The 16,338-nt window shown below is 44.2% G+C and overlaps 1 protein-coding gene across 1 annotated transcript in view; it reads left to right on the top strand.

Annotated features, from left to right (window-relative positions):
- The window catches only part of nek7 (NIMA-related kinase 7), a 149,403-nt gene that overhangs the window by 74,277 nt on the left and 58,788 nt on the right, over window positions 1-16,338 (top strand). The window contains exons 3-5 of the mRNA XM_060941791.1: window positions 3,956-4,096; window positions 6,764-6,826; window positions 13,115-13,225. Coding sequence (XP_060797774.1) covers window positions 3,956-4,096; window positions 6,764-6,826; window positions 13,115-13,225 — 315 coding nt within the window. The remainder of the gene's footprint in view (window positions 1-3,955; window positions 4,097-6,763; window positions 6,827-13,114; window positions 13,226-16,338) is intronic.

Raw genomic sequence — 16,338 nt, 5'->3', positions numbered from 1 at the left:
CCTGTAGAACAGGATAAAGCGGCTAGAGATAATGAGATGATATATAAAATCTACTATCACATGACTGTCACACTCATATGTTCTTGTTGAACATCCCATTCCTGATCCCCTGTCCTGTTATAATAACCTTCACTCCACTCTACCGCGAAGTCTTTCCACTCGATTTTGGAGGGAATTGTGTTCGTTCAGCCGCAAGAGCATTACTGAGGTCACGCACTGATGTTGAATGAGGAGGCCTGGGGTTCACAGGGTTCTATCTGGACCAAAATATCAGCGTAGTGGCACCAGTCATAATGGCCGGGGGGTTTGGGGACCACCTTAGACCCCTTAAAAGCTCACGGGTTGCTCATGCTCAGAGATGCATTCTAGTGCATTTCCTGGCACTTGCAGGCCTCCCTGAAAGTCACTCTTTTTTGCTAACATTAATGAGATATATATTTTGCCAAAAGTTGCTGCGATTGTTTTTGATTGAAGACTTATTTTAATTAATATTCAACTATATTAGTGGGCGGCACGGTGGTGTAGTGGTTAGCGCTGTCGCCTCACAGCAAGGTCTGGGTTCGAGCCCCATGGCCGGCGAGGGCCTTTCTGTGTTGAGTTTGCATGTTCTCCCTGTGTCTGCGTGGGTGTCCTCTGGTTGCTCCGGTTTCCCCCACAGTCCAAAGACATGCAGGTTAGGTTAACTGGTGACTCTAAATTGACCGTAGGTGTGAATGTGAGTGTGAATGGTTGTCTGTGTCTATGTGTCAGCCCTGTGATGACCTGGCGACTTGTCCAGGGTGTACCCCGCCTTTCGCCCGTAGTCAGCTGGGATAGGCTCCAGCTTGCCTGCGACCCTGTAGAACAGGATAAAGCGGCTAGAGATAATGAGATGAGAACTATATTAGTGACATATTTATGGAATAAGAATAAAACAACCAGTTGATGTTCACCAAGTGTCAGCTTTATTTTCAGCTTCAGACATTTAATTACAATACATGACTATCCAAATCTAGCTTGGGGACCGGCATGCATTACGTGCATGGTGTGCAAGTGCCTCTTAACACGGATGGCACTTTACTGCGAACATAGCGTAAGGAAGGCGGTAAACCGGAGTAGCATGATCAGTGACCATCTCCACACGGAACTACTTGGGCAGCTATGCACCGGGCGCTTACGTGGACCGGAAGTTGAGTATGCTGCATTGGGGAAACGAGAAAATGAAACAAAAGACCACATTTTCGAGATTGACGCCAACACGCCTGTAAAAGTTGCCGCTACAATCCTAAAAAGACTTTTTTAGGATTGTAGCGGCAACTTTTACAGGCGTGTTGGCAATATTGTGGTTGTAGCAGTAAGGAAACGCTGCGGATCGGCCCGATACGCTGAAAAGGCCGAGTTAGAACCCTGGGTTCAGTCGGTGTTCCAGTTAATTCCAGTGGGGTTGAGTTCAGTCAGGGTTCTGTACAGGACACTGGAGTTCTTCCAGTCCGAACCTGGTAAATCATATCTTCATGTAGCTCTTTGTGCACGACAGCATTGTCGTGCTGGAACAGGTTTGGGCATCTTGGGTCCAGTGAAGGGAAACTATAACACTACAGCATCCAGAGACATTCTCTATAATTGTTTTTCTAACGTTTTGACAACAGTTGGATGTGATGGTCAGCTGTCTACAAACGTTTGGCCGTGGAATGTATTATCCTTAACTCCCTGAATAAAAAAGTGTACCAGCAGTTATTCCTGTGAGATTTTTTTTTTAGTTCTCATTCTGGACAAGGATCAGACTGGTGTAGGTTTAAAGGTGCAGTAATATAGCATATGTGATTAGGACGATAATCTGATTCTGTTTTATAGTCGTGTGATTTCTACACAGTGCTAACCTGGTAAGACGTCCTCGATAGCTAAACTACAGATGCAAACTTACCTTGACTACCTCCTCCATGTGACTAGCTCACGGTGACTGTGGGGTCGGTGCCTCCTCTGCGCTCCACCTGCCTACGCCCCACTGCTTATTTTTGTTTTGTCCCTCTCCTGCTGAGGAAAACGAGCCCTTTGTGCCTCTCTACCCTTCTGCAAGCTGTGATCTGTACAAATTGTGCCACGTCTGTGGCACGCGACCCCGGTGGCCCTGGAGCCTTTTCTTCCGCTGCACTTCATTCCTTCTCAGCCCGGCGCTCTAAATTGTGTGACAGAGCAGAGCTCGGATGAGACGGCCTGTCAGTCAGCACGCCCCGCTGCCCTTTGAAGGCGAGGCCAGGGGACGAAAAGGTGCGGCAAATGGCCTGTGAAGTTTACATACACTGCCCACTGCTAAACAGATTACCGCTAATGAAGTGTCTGGAGCTCGGGTGGCGTCAGGCCTAATCCTGGCTGGCAGCACGTCCCTTCGGCTGCCAAAAAAGCCGCCACCCTCTGGCCTTCTTCCGCCTCCCAGGCGCAGGGAGGTGCCCATCGTTAATCAGTCCGGATAGTGCGCAAGCTGACATGCAAATGTAGGTCATTGCATATGTAAATGTGTGATTAGCGAGCTGCATGCCAGGACACATTAGCACAACTTTGCTCTCAGCATGCACTTGTCACGCCGCTTTACAGGCTCATGCTAACATTTGTCAAGCGACCGTGCGAGGAGTGAAAGCAATGCCTCGTCCTTTTGCAAACCCCTCCCCTTTTCGACATCACATGACCTCCCAACCCTGTAGAAATCCTTTTCCATGCCATGATTACACAGCGACTTTCAGTCTGAGCTGCACTTATTGGACGAGCGATCACGCTAATGCCGTGATGTATCATTAATTCCCACAGTGTTTTTGGAATCGTCCCCCACACCCTCACCATCACCCCGACCCCACCCCAATCCCAGTCCTACTCCTACAAAAGCCAATATTCCAGGATCAGTATTGCGATTTAGATATCATCTGAGAGGGGGAAAAAAACCAAAACAAAAAACAATGGCATCTTTAGAGCAGAAAAATAAAAAAACAACTTAAAATAAGTCATAATTGCCCTAATCGTGATATTAATGGACAAAAAAAAATGTAGGAAAGGAAGATTTTTTTTTCCCTTTGGCACCAGATGTGTACCTGGAATAAGTGTGTGGTGTCACGAAGAAAAACAAGCTGCTTCAGTGTGTTAATTGGATGGGGCAATTCTTCAGCTCTCGCCTTTTTTCTCCCCCTTAAAGCTGTCAAACCAAAACAATGAAATGCTTAAATTGGCTGCCCCTTGATCTATATCCATCCTTCTAGCACCCAGCAGGTTGGGTGCTAAGCTACAGCGTGCATTTCCTCTGAGCCCGGGCGCTTCACATAACCGTACCCTGTAGTTTTTAGATTCAGCAGACGGCTCATATAGCTGTCAGTGCTACGTATAAAAGTGTTTTGCACTTTAGTTCAAGCGATCACCATAAGCTTCGAGGAAGCGTGCCAGCTTTTGTCGTAAACTCCACAACACCAGGAGGGATGAATATAAAGTGAAAACTTGGAGTTGCATGATTTAAGCCTGGTTTAGATGCAGGAAATAGTGAGATTAGGTTGAACTATAATGGATTGGGATAGATCACGAGGATGGTCTTGTCTCACCACGTGCAGAGTTAAGTCCTTTAAGGTTATCCCGTGGTCATCTTATGCATATCCGCTTGTGACACGGCGCGTTCTTTTGTGTCACTTCTCATTCCGGGAGTCTTTCGTAGGACGACAGGGAAACAGAAAAGGTCACCATAGTTAGTTTATTTTTCTCCTCTCGCGACATAGCCAAAAGGCTAATCGTGACTGTTGCTTGGCGTTTTAATTTTGCAGAGGCCATTCAGGGAGTGAAAAACACTCGGGGCAGTGAGGAAATTAGAGTGTCACCCAACACGACATTTACATTTTTTTTCCTTTCTTATCAGGTGTGAATAAATGCGATTTGTTTCATTCTTCTGAATTCAGAGCTGACGTATCTTTTGAGCTTTTGCCGATTCTTTTTGTTTCTGTAACAGAAGCCGCTACAGCCGGAGATGGGCTACAACAGCTTAGCCAATTACTACATCGAGAAGAAGATTGGACGAGGGCAGTTTAGCGAGGTCTATCGGGCGAAATACCTGATCGACAACACTCCAATAGCTTTGAAAAAAATCCAGGTAAGTCTGTCCTTGCTTCGATATATTCGATTAAAAGTTATGTGAATATTTAACAGTTATTCCACAAATTTGAGTCGTACATGAGCTGATAGCCAATGAGGCGCATAGCACTTTGTCTGTAATCCATGGATGACGAGATTCACTGGATTTTGAAAAACGGAGCATTTTTTTTTTTCTTTTTTTTTGCAAATTCGATAAATAAAAACTGCATACAAAACGTCCGACAAAGTCATTTCCGCTTAGAATGTAAACAAACCGGTGAAATGACAGGAGCAATTTCTGAAAAATACCATAATAATCATAATAATTCTTGAAAAAAAATACATTCTTACCATCAAATACTTTCATTCCATATTTTGTTGTTGTTTTTTTTATTTTTTGGTGTTTTGTTTTCGAGTAGAGTTTTTATTTCATCCGTGGTTGGTTCAGTAACACGCTCCGCCATTTTCTTTGTCTCTCCTCATGTTATATGAGCTGATATCCTAGTAGCAGAGTAGCCAATCAGAGTGCGCGATCGCTCATGTCCAGTGAATGTGAATAGAATAATATGGTTTGTTCCAGCTTTTACAAATATGGGTAAGTAATTATTGTTCGTTGTTAAGAAAATGAAACAAAAGGTGTTTTTTTATGTACTTAACAAAAGGGATATTTAAATTGACAAAATATAAGAAAATAAATGTACATGTTTATTGGTCATAAAATCTCATCTCATCTCATTATCTCTAGCCGCTTTATCCTTCTACAGGGTCGCAGGCAAGCTGGAGCCTATCCCAGCTGACTACGGGCGAAAGGCGGGGTACACCCTGGACAAGTCGCCAGGTCATCACAGGGCTGACACATAGACACAGACAACCATTCACACTCACATTCACACCTACGGTCAATTTAGATTCAGCAGTTAATCTAACCTGCATGTCTTTGGACTGTGGGGGAAACCGGAGCACCCGGAGGAAACCCACGCGGACACGGGGAGAACATGCAAACTCCACACAAAAAGGCCCTCGCTGGCCACGGGGCTCGAACCCAGACCTTCTTGCTGTGAGGCGACAGCGCTAACCACTACACCACCGTGCCATCCTCTAGTAAAACGTATAATCGTAAAATTTGGCTCTTGTCAAAGTCACACTGTGATGGCTAGATGACTGGGTCTTGAACATCTCCAAAATGGCACATCTTGTGGGGTGTTCCCGGTATGCAGTGGTTAGTACTGAACAAAAGTGGTCCAAGGATCCAAAGGACAACCGGTGAACCGGCGACAGCGTCATGGGTGTCGAAGGCTCAGTGATTCGCATGGGGCACGAAGGCTTAGCCTGGCTAACGCGACTTCAAAGCTCTCCGAGCTATTGGTCTGGCCAAGATATTAAGCTCAACCGTTTCCCAGACCCCGTGGTTGACCCGCCTCCCTAAAATGCCTCAGTTTGCTACTGGTCGAAGCCAGAAAAGGCTGTGACGAAGCTTAAACCAATCACATCACTCTTTCCTCTGACGTATGCGACGCGACGGGGCTAACTGGTAGATTAAACTCTTACCGAAGCCGGTCGGGAGCAAGGCGAAAACGTCCTTCCTTTCAATAAATACCTCCAGGGCTGCTCTTTGCTCCGTTTTCAATGAGAACTTCCCGTTGAATGCTTTCAATACAGCATCTATGCATAATAGATGCGGAAGCGTGAATGAAGCGCTTCCGGCATAGATTCTGTAAACAATCTATGGCTTCCGGTCGCAGTTCTACTACGTCAGTGCCTTGAACACGCCTCTACCCAGGGCCGTTGGAGATGCTCAAAGTTGATTGGGTCCCGATTTTTCGGGAGCTTGGAAGAGCTGTAGATAGCTTGCCTGGCCAGACTAAGTTCGCAACAGGCCCTCGTGTTGCGTCACGCTTAGGATGGGCGGGCCCAGGCTAACGAAGGCTAGCCCATATGGTCTAATCCCACAGAAGTGCTACTGTAGCACAAACTGCTGAAAAGGTTAACGCTGACACCTTTCTGTTTTAACGGGTTGTCCTTCCTTGGACCACTTTTGTTCGGTACTAACCAGTACATACTGGGAACACCCTACAAGATGTGCCATTTTGGAGATGATCAGACCCAGTCATCTAGCCATCACAATCTGTCAAAGTTGCTCAGATCACTTGCCCATTTCTCCTGCTTCCAACACATCAACTTCAAGAACTGACTGTTCTCTTTCTTGCTGCCTAATATATCCCACCCCTTGACAGGTGCCATTGTAATGAGATCATCAGTATTATTCACGTCACCTCTCAGTGGTCATAATGTCATGGCCGATCGGTGTATGAGCCATTAAACTCTACACGGTTATCCCGAAGGTCCTCTGAGTTATTAAAACCCCGAAGATATCGTGTCTCAATTGCTATGCTTTAGGCTACATTAGAAATGCTCTGTTTCTTTTCAGTGTTGTTATAGAGACAGCGTGACCCTGCTGTCCCTGTTGCGATTGGCTGAAGCAGGCGTTTTGGGTGGTCACATTGGCATGCTGCTCCACCACCATGGCATGACTCAATACCACCTTTTTACCCATGCCACCTTTTACCTCCCTGCTACATTGACGCTTATTTATTTTTGTTTATTTCTCCATTTTTTCCCCCTTCCAAATGCCATTAATGCCTTCCATGTTTCTCTCTCCTCTCTTACTCTTTTGATCTTTTGATAGATATTCGATCTGATGGATGCCAAAGCCCGGCAAGATTGCATCAAAGAGATAGATCTCCTGAAGGTAAGAAACCAGAGGAGGGGAGAGAGCGATGCCATGTGCTGCTATTACGCTGTTTTAAAGACGCCTCTGCTGAGACCTTATAACAGAGGAACGGCTAGACATAGAGGGAGAGAAAACAATTGATCTACACCACCAGACGCACTGTGCGCTCTCTCTCTCTCTCGCTTGCTTGCTAGCTCTCTCGTTTTCTCCATTCTTTCCTTTTCTCTCTGCTTGTGTAAGGCAAGTACAGATCATGCGCTTCTTCATGCCGTTCCTCCAGGCTGAGATTGACTTTTTTTCAACGCCAAAGCTATAATTTTTTTTCAAATCTTTTTTTTTTCTGTAATGTTTAGCAAGGAGGGGGGCATGAGAGCAACAGTGTGGAAATTCTGTGCACTCCCTCACGTGCCCTTTGATGTTGCACATCCTCTGGCTCACATGTTCTCCCATGCCTTTAAACGCAGCGTTTGCCTTCATCAAACTGCCTCAGACAGGCTGCGGCTCGCGCCAACGCGAACGCTAACTAGCACGTTAACGACAGGTCCAATAAGCATGAGCGTCCAGGTGATCAGAGGGGTCTCACTGCACTGTTTTGTCTCACCATCTCATCAGATCAGCTCACACAGACAGCTTGAGCAGGGTCTCTCAGTCGTCCAGACCTGTGGTCATCGAGATTTTACCGTTTTTAACAACCATTTTTAAATGTCGTTCACTGCTTAAATATTTGGATTTATACCGGAATTTGACTCGGCTAATCAGTGTCTGGTTTGGTAGTATATTTTAGTTATATGATTAATATATGTATTAACAAGGAAGGAAAATGAGTCTAGAACATGGTGCTTGCTCCTTGGTCTCCTTAGCAACCCTATAACACTAATTCATCAAGTGGCCAAAGACCTGATTTAAATTTCTGAGAGCAAACTCGCTGCTTAACCTTAACCAAGCTACAGAACCCAAGCCCAGATAGAAAGATACATGGACCACATAATAGAAACGCACACACTGGAGGTGTCTGAATGTTGGTAGGTATCTAGGTCTAGTTTGCCAGTAAGTGCAGCAGCAGCATTAGCTGATTACCACCGAGAAAAGCCTTTGTCTTTGAGAAAATTACCTTTGTCTTCTTACTGGCTTTGACATCTGTATGCGTTTACAGCTGTCAAACTTCATCCACACTTCATCCACCAAGTAGTGAACTTTAGTTGGTCCTGTTTCCAGCAAATCAGTCATTTAACCCATACCGACCAGGATGCAGTTCAGTAGCCCTGAAGGGAAATTAATGAAATGTGTAAGAACAATTTCATACCCCTTTTTTTCCTCCACCGAGAAGGATAAAGTATGGAAAAAAATCTGTAGCTATTGAGATAACAATTAGCTTGTTATACAAACCTTGACCACAAGGGGCAGCTATTTTATACTTGACCCTCTGCGAAACCCAGTAAAATTATTTTGGTGAAGCTAATACAGCTTGCATGTGACACCAGGTTTGAGGTGATTAAGGAAATATAAATTCTCAAAAGCTATTGAGGTATTTCACCTGACGTCACAGGGTCACGTGACGCCCCGGTGTCCACCATTTTGGACGGCAAGCTAGCTAATGTCAACAACAGTAGCTAGTATGTTACTGTAGCAATATTTACGTTCAGTCATTTGGATGACTGTTAAAACCTTTCAGTCTCAAGTTTTTCCTTTACTGGATTTACTAGTTTACTGAGCTAGCGCGCGATGGCTCCCGGCTCGGCCGCTGAGCGCGCGATGGCTCCCGGCTCGGCCGCCGAGCGCGCGATGGCTCCCGGCTTGGCCGAGCGCGCTAGCTCAGTAAACTAGTAAATCCAGTAAAGGAAAAACTTGAGACTGAAAGGTTTTAACAGTCATCCAAATGACTGAACGTAAATATTGCTACAGTAACATACTAGCTACGATGTTGTTGACATTAGCTAGTGCTAACAGCTAGTTGCTAATACACTGCTACAACTACACCGACCCTAATAATACAGTTCTTGGTCATTGCCTGGTAACAGCTAATTTATAACGGGCCATGTCTCAACAGACTAAGAAGTTATTTCAATGACATTTAATAACATTTTGTTTATCCTGAGGACCGAAAGTAAATGAAAATGTGAACAAACCTTAGCTGTAATCAGATGGCGACCACCGGCTCCAGGGACAACCCGCTGATGTAGGCATGTTACCCAGCCTGACACAAAATATTTGTAGGCATCCAAACTCGTATACGCTTTCAGATCAATACCTGTGTATGGCGATGGGTTTTTAACGACATAGGTATACAGATCATGTGGGCCGAAGTCAGGTAAAGACGAGGGCTTCGTGTACTTCCGTACGTCAGTGAACAATCCTGGTGGAAGCAGGTAAACGTCGTTCTCTAAGCCTGCTTACCTCAATTTTTGCAAATACCTCTCCCTCTGCTCACCCTGTAAATGCCCTACGTCGCTGGATAGTGAAGGTGTTTTCTGCATCTCGCTCCTTTTTCTTTTATGTTTTTCGTTTGTCGCCTTCCTCGCATTCAAACTGATTCGAGCCGTGCCGTCCAAAATGGCAGCGTCACATGACTTGGTCACGTGAGTGAAATACCTCAATAGGTAGTAGTTGGCTCACGGGTTTTAGCGTAGCACATATTTGATAAACATGGCTATTTGTGCCACAAGTGTTTTGTTCCTTTTGAGGTATTACTACAGCAGCACTTCACATCGTACGGATTATTTATTAATTTTATTGATTTATTTCACGGCACCAAAGGGTGTAACTTGTTATACTATCTGCCATCTGCTAGTGTTGTCAAGACCACCTAAAATGAGATTGAGTCATAACCGAGACATGACCCAAGACCAAAGTGTATTGAGACTGAAACTTTGAGGGTTTGAGATGAAGTAAAGACCAAGACCAGAATGTATTGAGACTGAGACTCTGAGGGGTTGAGATCAAGTCAAGACCAAGACCAGAGTATATCAAGACCGAGACAAGACCAAGAATTTGAGGGGTTGAGATCAAGTCAAGACCAAGACCAAGGCAGGGCGAGACTGAGTCAAGACCAGGACCAGACCAGTGGGTGTGAAGGGGTGTGGGGAGGGGTGACAGTCGCTAACAGGAATGAAAATTTCGAATTAGCAATGAGTCACGTTATTGGTCACATTTGATGCAGGAAGTTTTACATCCAATCACAGTAATGATGTAAACAAATAAATCAGACAATGCACAGGCAATTTAGTGAAATCCCCACAGTTGTGGTCTTGACTAGTCTTAAACTAAAATCCTGAGTCCTCCCTGTCCGAGACCAAGACAAGACCGAGTAATAATGCAGTCGATTCCAAGACCTTCAAAAAATGGTCTCGAGACCAAGACCAGTCTCAAGTACTACAGCACTACCATCTGCATCTACTGTATCATTGAACTGTTAATGAAATTTGGTACACTGATTCCGCATTGTCCCAAAAGCCTTCTGAGTTATTAAAACCACGAAGACGTAGTGCATAAAGTGGTGTACTTGGAGTTAAACTGAATTGGTCAGGCAGATTTGCTGTACGTTACAAATTCACTTTGTCGCCGCTAAAGCAAGGGGTGCAAAGAAGACTTTTGTTAAGTTTCAGATGATGGATACCATTCAGGTATGAATCTGTGTCCAGTACGCTCCCGTGTTAATCATCATGGCCTGTCACACAAGTAAAAACCATCCACTGCTTTTGTTGGCTTTTTCAAGGCACCTTCGATGAAAAAAAGAAAAAGTAATTTTGCAAAAACGAGAAACCGTATCTTCTAACTGAGAGGTAAGGAAAAAACAAAAGAGAGAGAGCAAGTGAACAAATCAACCTAATAAGAAAAACTGGCTAAACTGACCCAGCTTCCTTTTTCTGTTCATCTACAAAATACTCCAAGCAACATTTAAGGTATTAATGTGTGTTTCTTGGGCTGAGGTGTCTTCTGAAGGTATTGAGCTTCATCTATTATTATTATTAGTAGTAGTAGTAGTAGTGGGGCGGCATGGTGGTGTAGTGGTTAGCGCTGTCGCCTCACAGCAAGAAGGTCCTGGGTTCGAGCCCCGGGGCCGGCGAGGGCCTTTCTGTGTGGAGTTTGCATGTTCTCCCCGTGTCCGCGTGGGTTTCCTCCGGGTGCTCCGGTTTCCCCCACAGTCCAAAGACATGCAGGTTAGGTTAAGTGGTGACTCTAAATTGACCGTAGGTGTGAATGTGAGTGTGAATGGTTGTCTGTGTCTATGTGTCAGCCCTGTGATGACCTGGCGACTTGTCCAGGGTGTACCCCGCCTTTCGCCCGTAGTCAGCTGGGATAGGCTCCAGCTTGCCTGCGACCCTGTAGAAGGATAAAGCGGCTAGAGATAATGAGATGAGATTAGTAGTAGTAGTAGTATGATAATGTTGTGTTGTCCACATAGGATTTCTAAGGGCCATTCTCAGAAAATGTGACGAGTAATGGAAAAGACATTTTTAAAATCATTGTATGCGCTAATTTTAGTTACAATCCCTGTAAGACAACACGGGGTAACAGTAAAGGCATCTCATGACATTTTTGGGTCACTGAGTGCAGAAAAAAGAAAAACAAATTGTGTTTATTATCCCATCCTAACGGCGGCACGGTGGTATAGTGGTTAGCGCTGTCGCCTCACAGCAAGAAGGTCCGGGTTCGAGCCCCGTGGCCGGCGAGGGCCTTTCTGTGCGGAGTTTGCACGTTCTCCCCGTGTCCGCATGCATTTCCTCCGGGTGCCCTGGTTTCCCCCACAGTCCAAAGACATGCAGGTTAGGTTAACTGCTGACTCTAAATTGACCGTAGGTGTGAATGTGAGTGTGAATGGTTGTCTGTGTCTATGTGTCAGCCCTGTGATGACCTGGCGACTTGTCCAGGGTGTACCCCGCCTTTCGCCCGTAGTCAGCTGGGATAGGTTCCAGCTTGCCTGTGACCCTGTAGAACAGGATAAAGCGGCTAGAGATAACGAGATGAGATCCCATCCTAACTTGCTACTTGGCTAACTAAACTTTTTCAACATGCAGCATCATTACCTTTTATCATTTGTGGGTAACGGCAAAGACATTTAATTTTCCTGACATCTCAAAATTTCATATTTACCTGATCAGTATCCTGGATTCCAACATTCATGCACCAATGATTTTTTCAAAATGGCTGCTCAACATCCTGGTCCTTTGTCATGTAGCTGCACTGCCCTCTAGTGTCAAAGCCCTGAGTTACAGCATTTGGGTAACGGTAAAGACATCAAGAATGTACACATTCTTGCACATATATTTTAGGCTATACACCAAAAACGGTTGAAGCAAATATCATATTTTCCACAATAAAAAGTGAAGGTATAGAGGTAATATTTCAGAAAGAAAAGTGAAAATAAATTATAAACAAAGGCATTATTTTCATTTAAATTTCACTAATCCTCATTTAGACACATGGCGCTAATGACATTTTGGTCTATTTAGGCGAAATAAAATTTTTGCAAATGCAGACAAGTTGTCTCAATTATAATTTTTTTTACTGCTCTGTTAAATTCTTTCTTAAAATAAATGTATAATAGAAGGCCAGGATTAATGGTTTTAGAGAAAGGAAAAAAAACCCAAACTTCGTGTTTTTGAAACTGAATTTGTCACATTTTCTGAGAACGTCCCTAACCTGGGCGCGAGATCTTCAAATATCCGAATGACCATGATGTAAAAACCGTATCCCCATAAACACCGAGTCGTAAACAAGACGTTTTCGAGACGATGGTGAAATTACAGCTCTCAGCATGATTCAAGGAAACACAGCGCTGCAGGACGATGCTCCAGCTGCTCCTGGGTGATCCATAAATACATCTAATAAATGTACTGTGATGGAAATGAGCATATATATCAGCTTGGAGCAGGAAGATTTTTTTAATAACGCTCTGTGCCGCGTCACTGGCCTGGCTTGCTCTCCGTGGCTTGAAAGTGGCCTGTTCTTTCTCTTCCCTTTCTTGCACTTAAAAAAAAAAAGAACTCTTTCTTTATGCTTCCTGTCTGTTTCTGTCATCCTCGCCGTTGCTTCTGCTTTATTGACTAACCAACAGGAAAAAGAAATGGAGGACGGAGATTACGCTATGCTCTGCTGCTGTCTGGCTTGCCACGTTAGCATCAGCCGTGCATTGAAACGTCATGCAACGAGTCGAACTTCTTTTTTGTTTGCGTCTTAATTTAATATCGCAGGGTTTTCTGTTGTGAATAAAGTCCATTTTTGGTGAATTTTTAACATTCGCTGATTTCATGCTCTCTCTCTCTCTCTCTCTCTCTCTCTGAATCATCCTGCTTGTCTGTCTTTCAGCAACTCAATCACCCCAACGTAATTAAATATCACGCATCATTCATCGAGGAGAACGAGCTAAATATAGTGCTGGAGCTGGCGGATGCTGGGGACCTCTCGCGTATGATAAAGGTACGGCCATGCGTCAGCACTTTCTCCCTGAATGTTTACATTCTCAGCACTAGAACGTGAAAGGAACGAGCGGGCGTCATTGATGGCTCAAAACGGTAAGTGTAACAGCCCGTTTCCTTCATGCAGGGCATGGATCTGGATTTAATCGAGAATACTGAAGTGTGCTCATGCTGTAAAGAGCTTTAGTGTGAAATAAACAGAACCGTGCAATCAGGGCCATCTCAGCATCTTTTTATCGTTTGTATGAATCGAGTTTATCATTGGGCTGTGAACAGAAAGGGTGTGGTATTTAGTCTGTGTGAATTGGACCTTCCCACCGCTCAGTACGTTAAGTGCATATTTCTGACCAGTAAATGCTTTAAACCTTGTAAAACCCGTCCCAAAGCCCTCAGCTAATGATTTTTTTAAAATTATGTTCAGACTAAAAGCAAACCATTTGGAAAAAAAACCCCCAAAAAACAGATGTATCAGTTTCTCTTGGATTCAAACTCGACCAACAGTTCGAAAGTCTTGCACGCTGATAAAATGCACGCAAACTGGAAAACTTCCAGCATTACATTACAAGCGTTTCACAGACACTCTTATCCAGAGTGATGTACAACATACTCAGAGTAACAGTAAGGGGTTAAGTGCCTTGCTCAAGGGCACGTCAGCCATTCCTGCTAGTCCAGGGAATCGACCCAGCAACCTTTTGGTTTCAAAGCAGCTTCTCTAACCATTAGGCCATGGCTTCTCCTAGCATAGTAAAGCCTGCAAACTTCTCATACTAAAACATACAAAACATTTAATCCAGGTTTTCTCAAAGGGGTTGTGACCACATTGATTTAGAAATGGGATTGCAATAGAAACTCATATTGTGTTCTTTTATTGCATTAATTTACTGAATTTTACAAGTTAATATTAGAAACATTGAAGAAAAGTTTCATGCTCCAACATTTTAAAATGTTACTCGGACTCGCATTCTGACAAGCCACGACGAAATGAGTAGTCTACGAGTTATTTTAGGTTGCATTCACGATCCTGAACACAGCTCATGACAACAATCAAAACCACGGCGGCGGAACGTTTTAAGTGCACTTTCGTGTGTTTTAATATCGCTGTGTATAAAATTGCGAAACATTTTGCAGTTTGACTTGCAAACCTGGTGGACAGAGGTGTTTTAGAGTCTCACGTGTTGAGCGAATCTTGCTTTTAAATCTTATAAATGTAGGAACGATACACTAAGTATGCGCCGAGTTTCACAGCACACCACTTTGGCGTGGATTATTTTCATACGTCAACACAACATTTCTCACTAGACTGCGATGTCAGTGCGACGAATATTCATCTATTGGCCCTTTTCCACTACCCTTTTTCAGCTCACTTCAGCTCGCTTCAGCTCACTTCAGCCCGACACGGCTCGCGTTTCGACTACCAAAGAACAGCACGACTCGGCTCGCTTCAGCCCTGCTTAGCCCCTAAAACTCGCACCGTTTTGGAGTGGGGCTGAAGCGAGCCAAAGCGAGCCGAGTGAGGCTGGGGGCGTGAGCAGACACTCCCCTGTGCACTGATTGGTGAGGAGGAGTGTCCTCACATGCCCACACACGCCCCGCGAGCACGCTGGGATCTGTAAACACCGTAAACCCGGAAGAAGAAGAATTACGAATTATGAGAATTTCTGAAGCCTTATGCACCTCGCCTCATCTATACGCTCTTGCCAGTATCTGTTGGCGTTGTCGGTGACAACAAGCCACAGCACCAAGACCAGCAACACTAATGACTCCATGTCTCCATGTTTATTGTTTACTATTCGGGTCATGAGACTACCGCTTAAAAGATCACTGATGTCACTGTTTGCGCTGCTTAACGACATCACATGACGTCCACCCACTTTCGCTAACTCCACCCAATGTGTCCACCCACTTCCAGCCAGCACGGTTCAGCGCGGTTGTAGTCGAAATGCAGCTTCAATAGCCCCGCTCAGCTCGACTCAGCCCAACTCAGCACGGCACGGCTCAGCCCGACTCAGCCGCGTTTGTAGTGGAAAAGCGGCAATTGTTTCAGTCACAACAGTTATTCCACAAAATTAAGTTGCACATGAGCTGATAGCTATAAGCGATGTATGACGAGATTGAGTGGAATAACTGTTCTACTCGATCCACATTTACTGGATTTTGAGAAACAGAGCATTTTTATTTGTATTTTTTGCAAATTCAATTAATAAAATCTTTATACAAAACGTCCGACAAAATCATTTCCGCTTAGAACGTAAACAATCCGACGAAATGACAGGAGCAATTTGTGAAAAATGTGCTAATAATTATAATTCTTGAAAAATAAAAAAGATACATTCTTACCATCTGGAATGAAATATGGAATGAAATACTTTCATTCCATATTTTGTTGCCTTTTTTGTATTTTTTATTTCATCCTCGGTTGGTTCAGCAACACGCGCCGCCATTTTGTTTTTCTCTACTCATGGTATATGAGCTGATATCCTAGTAGTAGAGTAGCCAATCAGTCAGAGCATGCGACTGCTCATATCCAGTGAATGTGGGTAGAATAAATATGGATGTTACGAACATGATAAAATGTCCAAAGCTTGGAGTTAGAGAAAATTCATAATGTTGAGTCGGGGTTGTTTGCACAAAAAAGCCTGGTCTAAGCATTACTTCAACTATAAAATGCAAATCCTTTTCCCTTCCCTTTCAGTCCAATCCTGAGATCCCCCACAGTGCTTCCAAACGAACTCCCTACATGTCAGAAGTGCACTTCACCCTGCACCACTCACCAGAGTCTGACACACAGGGGTGCTTAAATGAGGAAAGTGGAGATTAGTATTACCAGGGCTTGAACATATTGACATCACCATACAGTTATGAGGCTTCACGAGCCGTTACTGCGGCCCAGTAAAGTGTGCTGCGTACAAATAGATTCCTCTCGTTCATCCGTCCGTTCATGAACATTATTTATTTAGTAAATAAGATCAGGGGCATTGGACTGGCTCAACTGTGCACTATGAAATAAATATGACTAAACAACATGCCGTGTGTAAACCAGATGCTCCGTTAATGTGTGTGTATATAAAACTTGATCATTTTTATTTTTTTCTTCTTCTGAAACCCCAGTACATT

This window comes from Neoarius graeffei, chromosome 15 (assembly GCF_027579695.1).
Source record: "Neoarius graeffei isolate fNeoGra1 chromosome 15, fNeoGra1.pri, whole genome shotgun sequence".
NCBI classification, from domain to species: Eukaryota; Metazoa; Chordata; class Actinopteri; order Siluriformes; family Ariidae; genus Neoarius; species Neoarius graeffei.
Note: the sequence above shows the minus strand (reverse complement) of the source record. Positions and strands in the feature narration are given on the sequence as shown.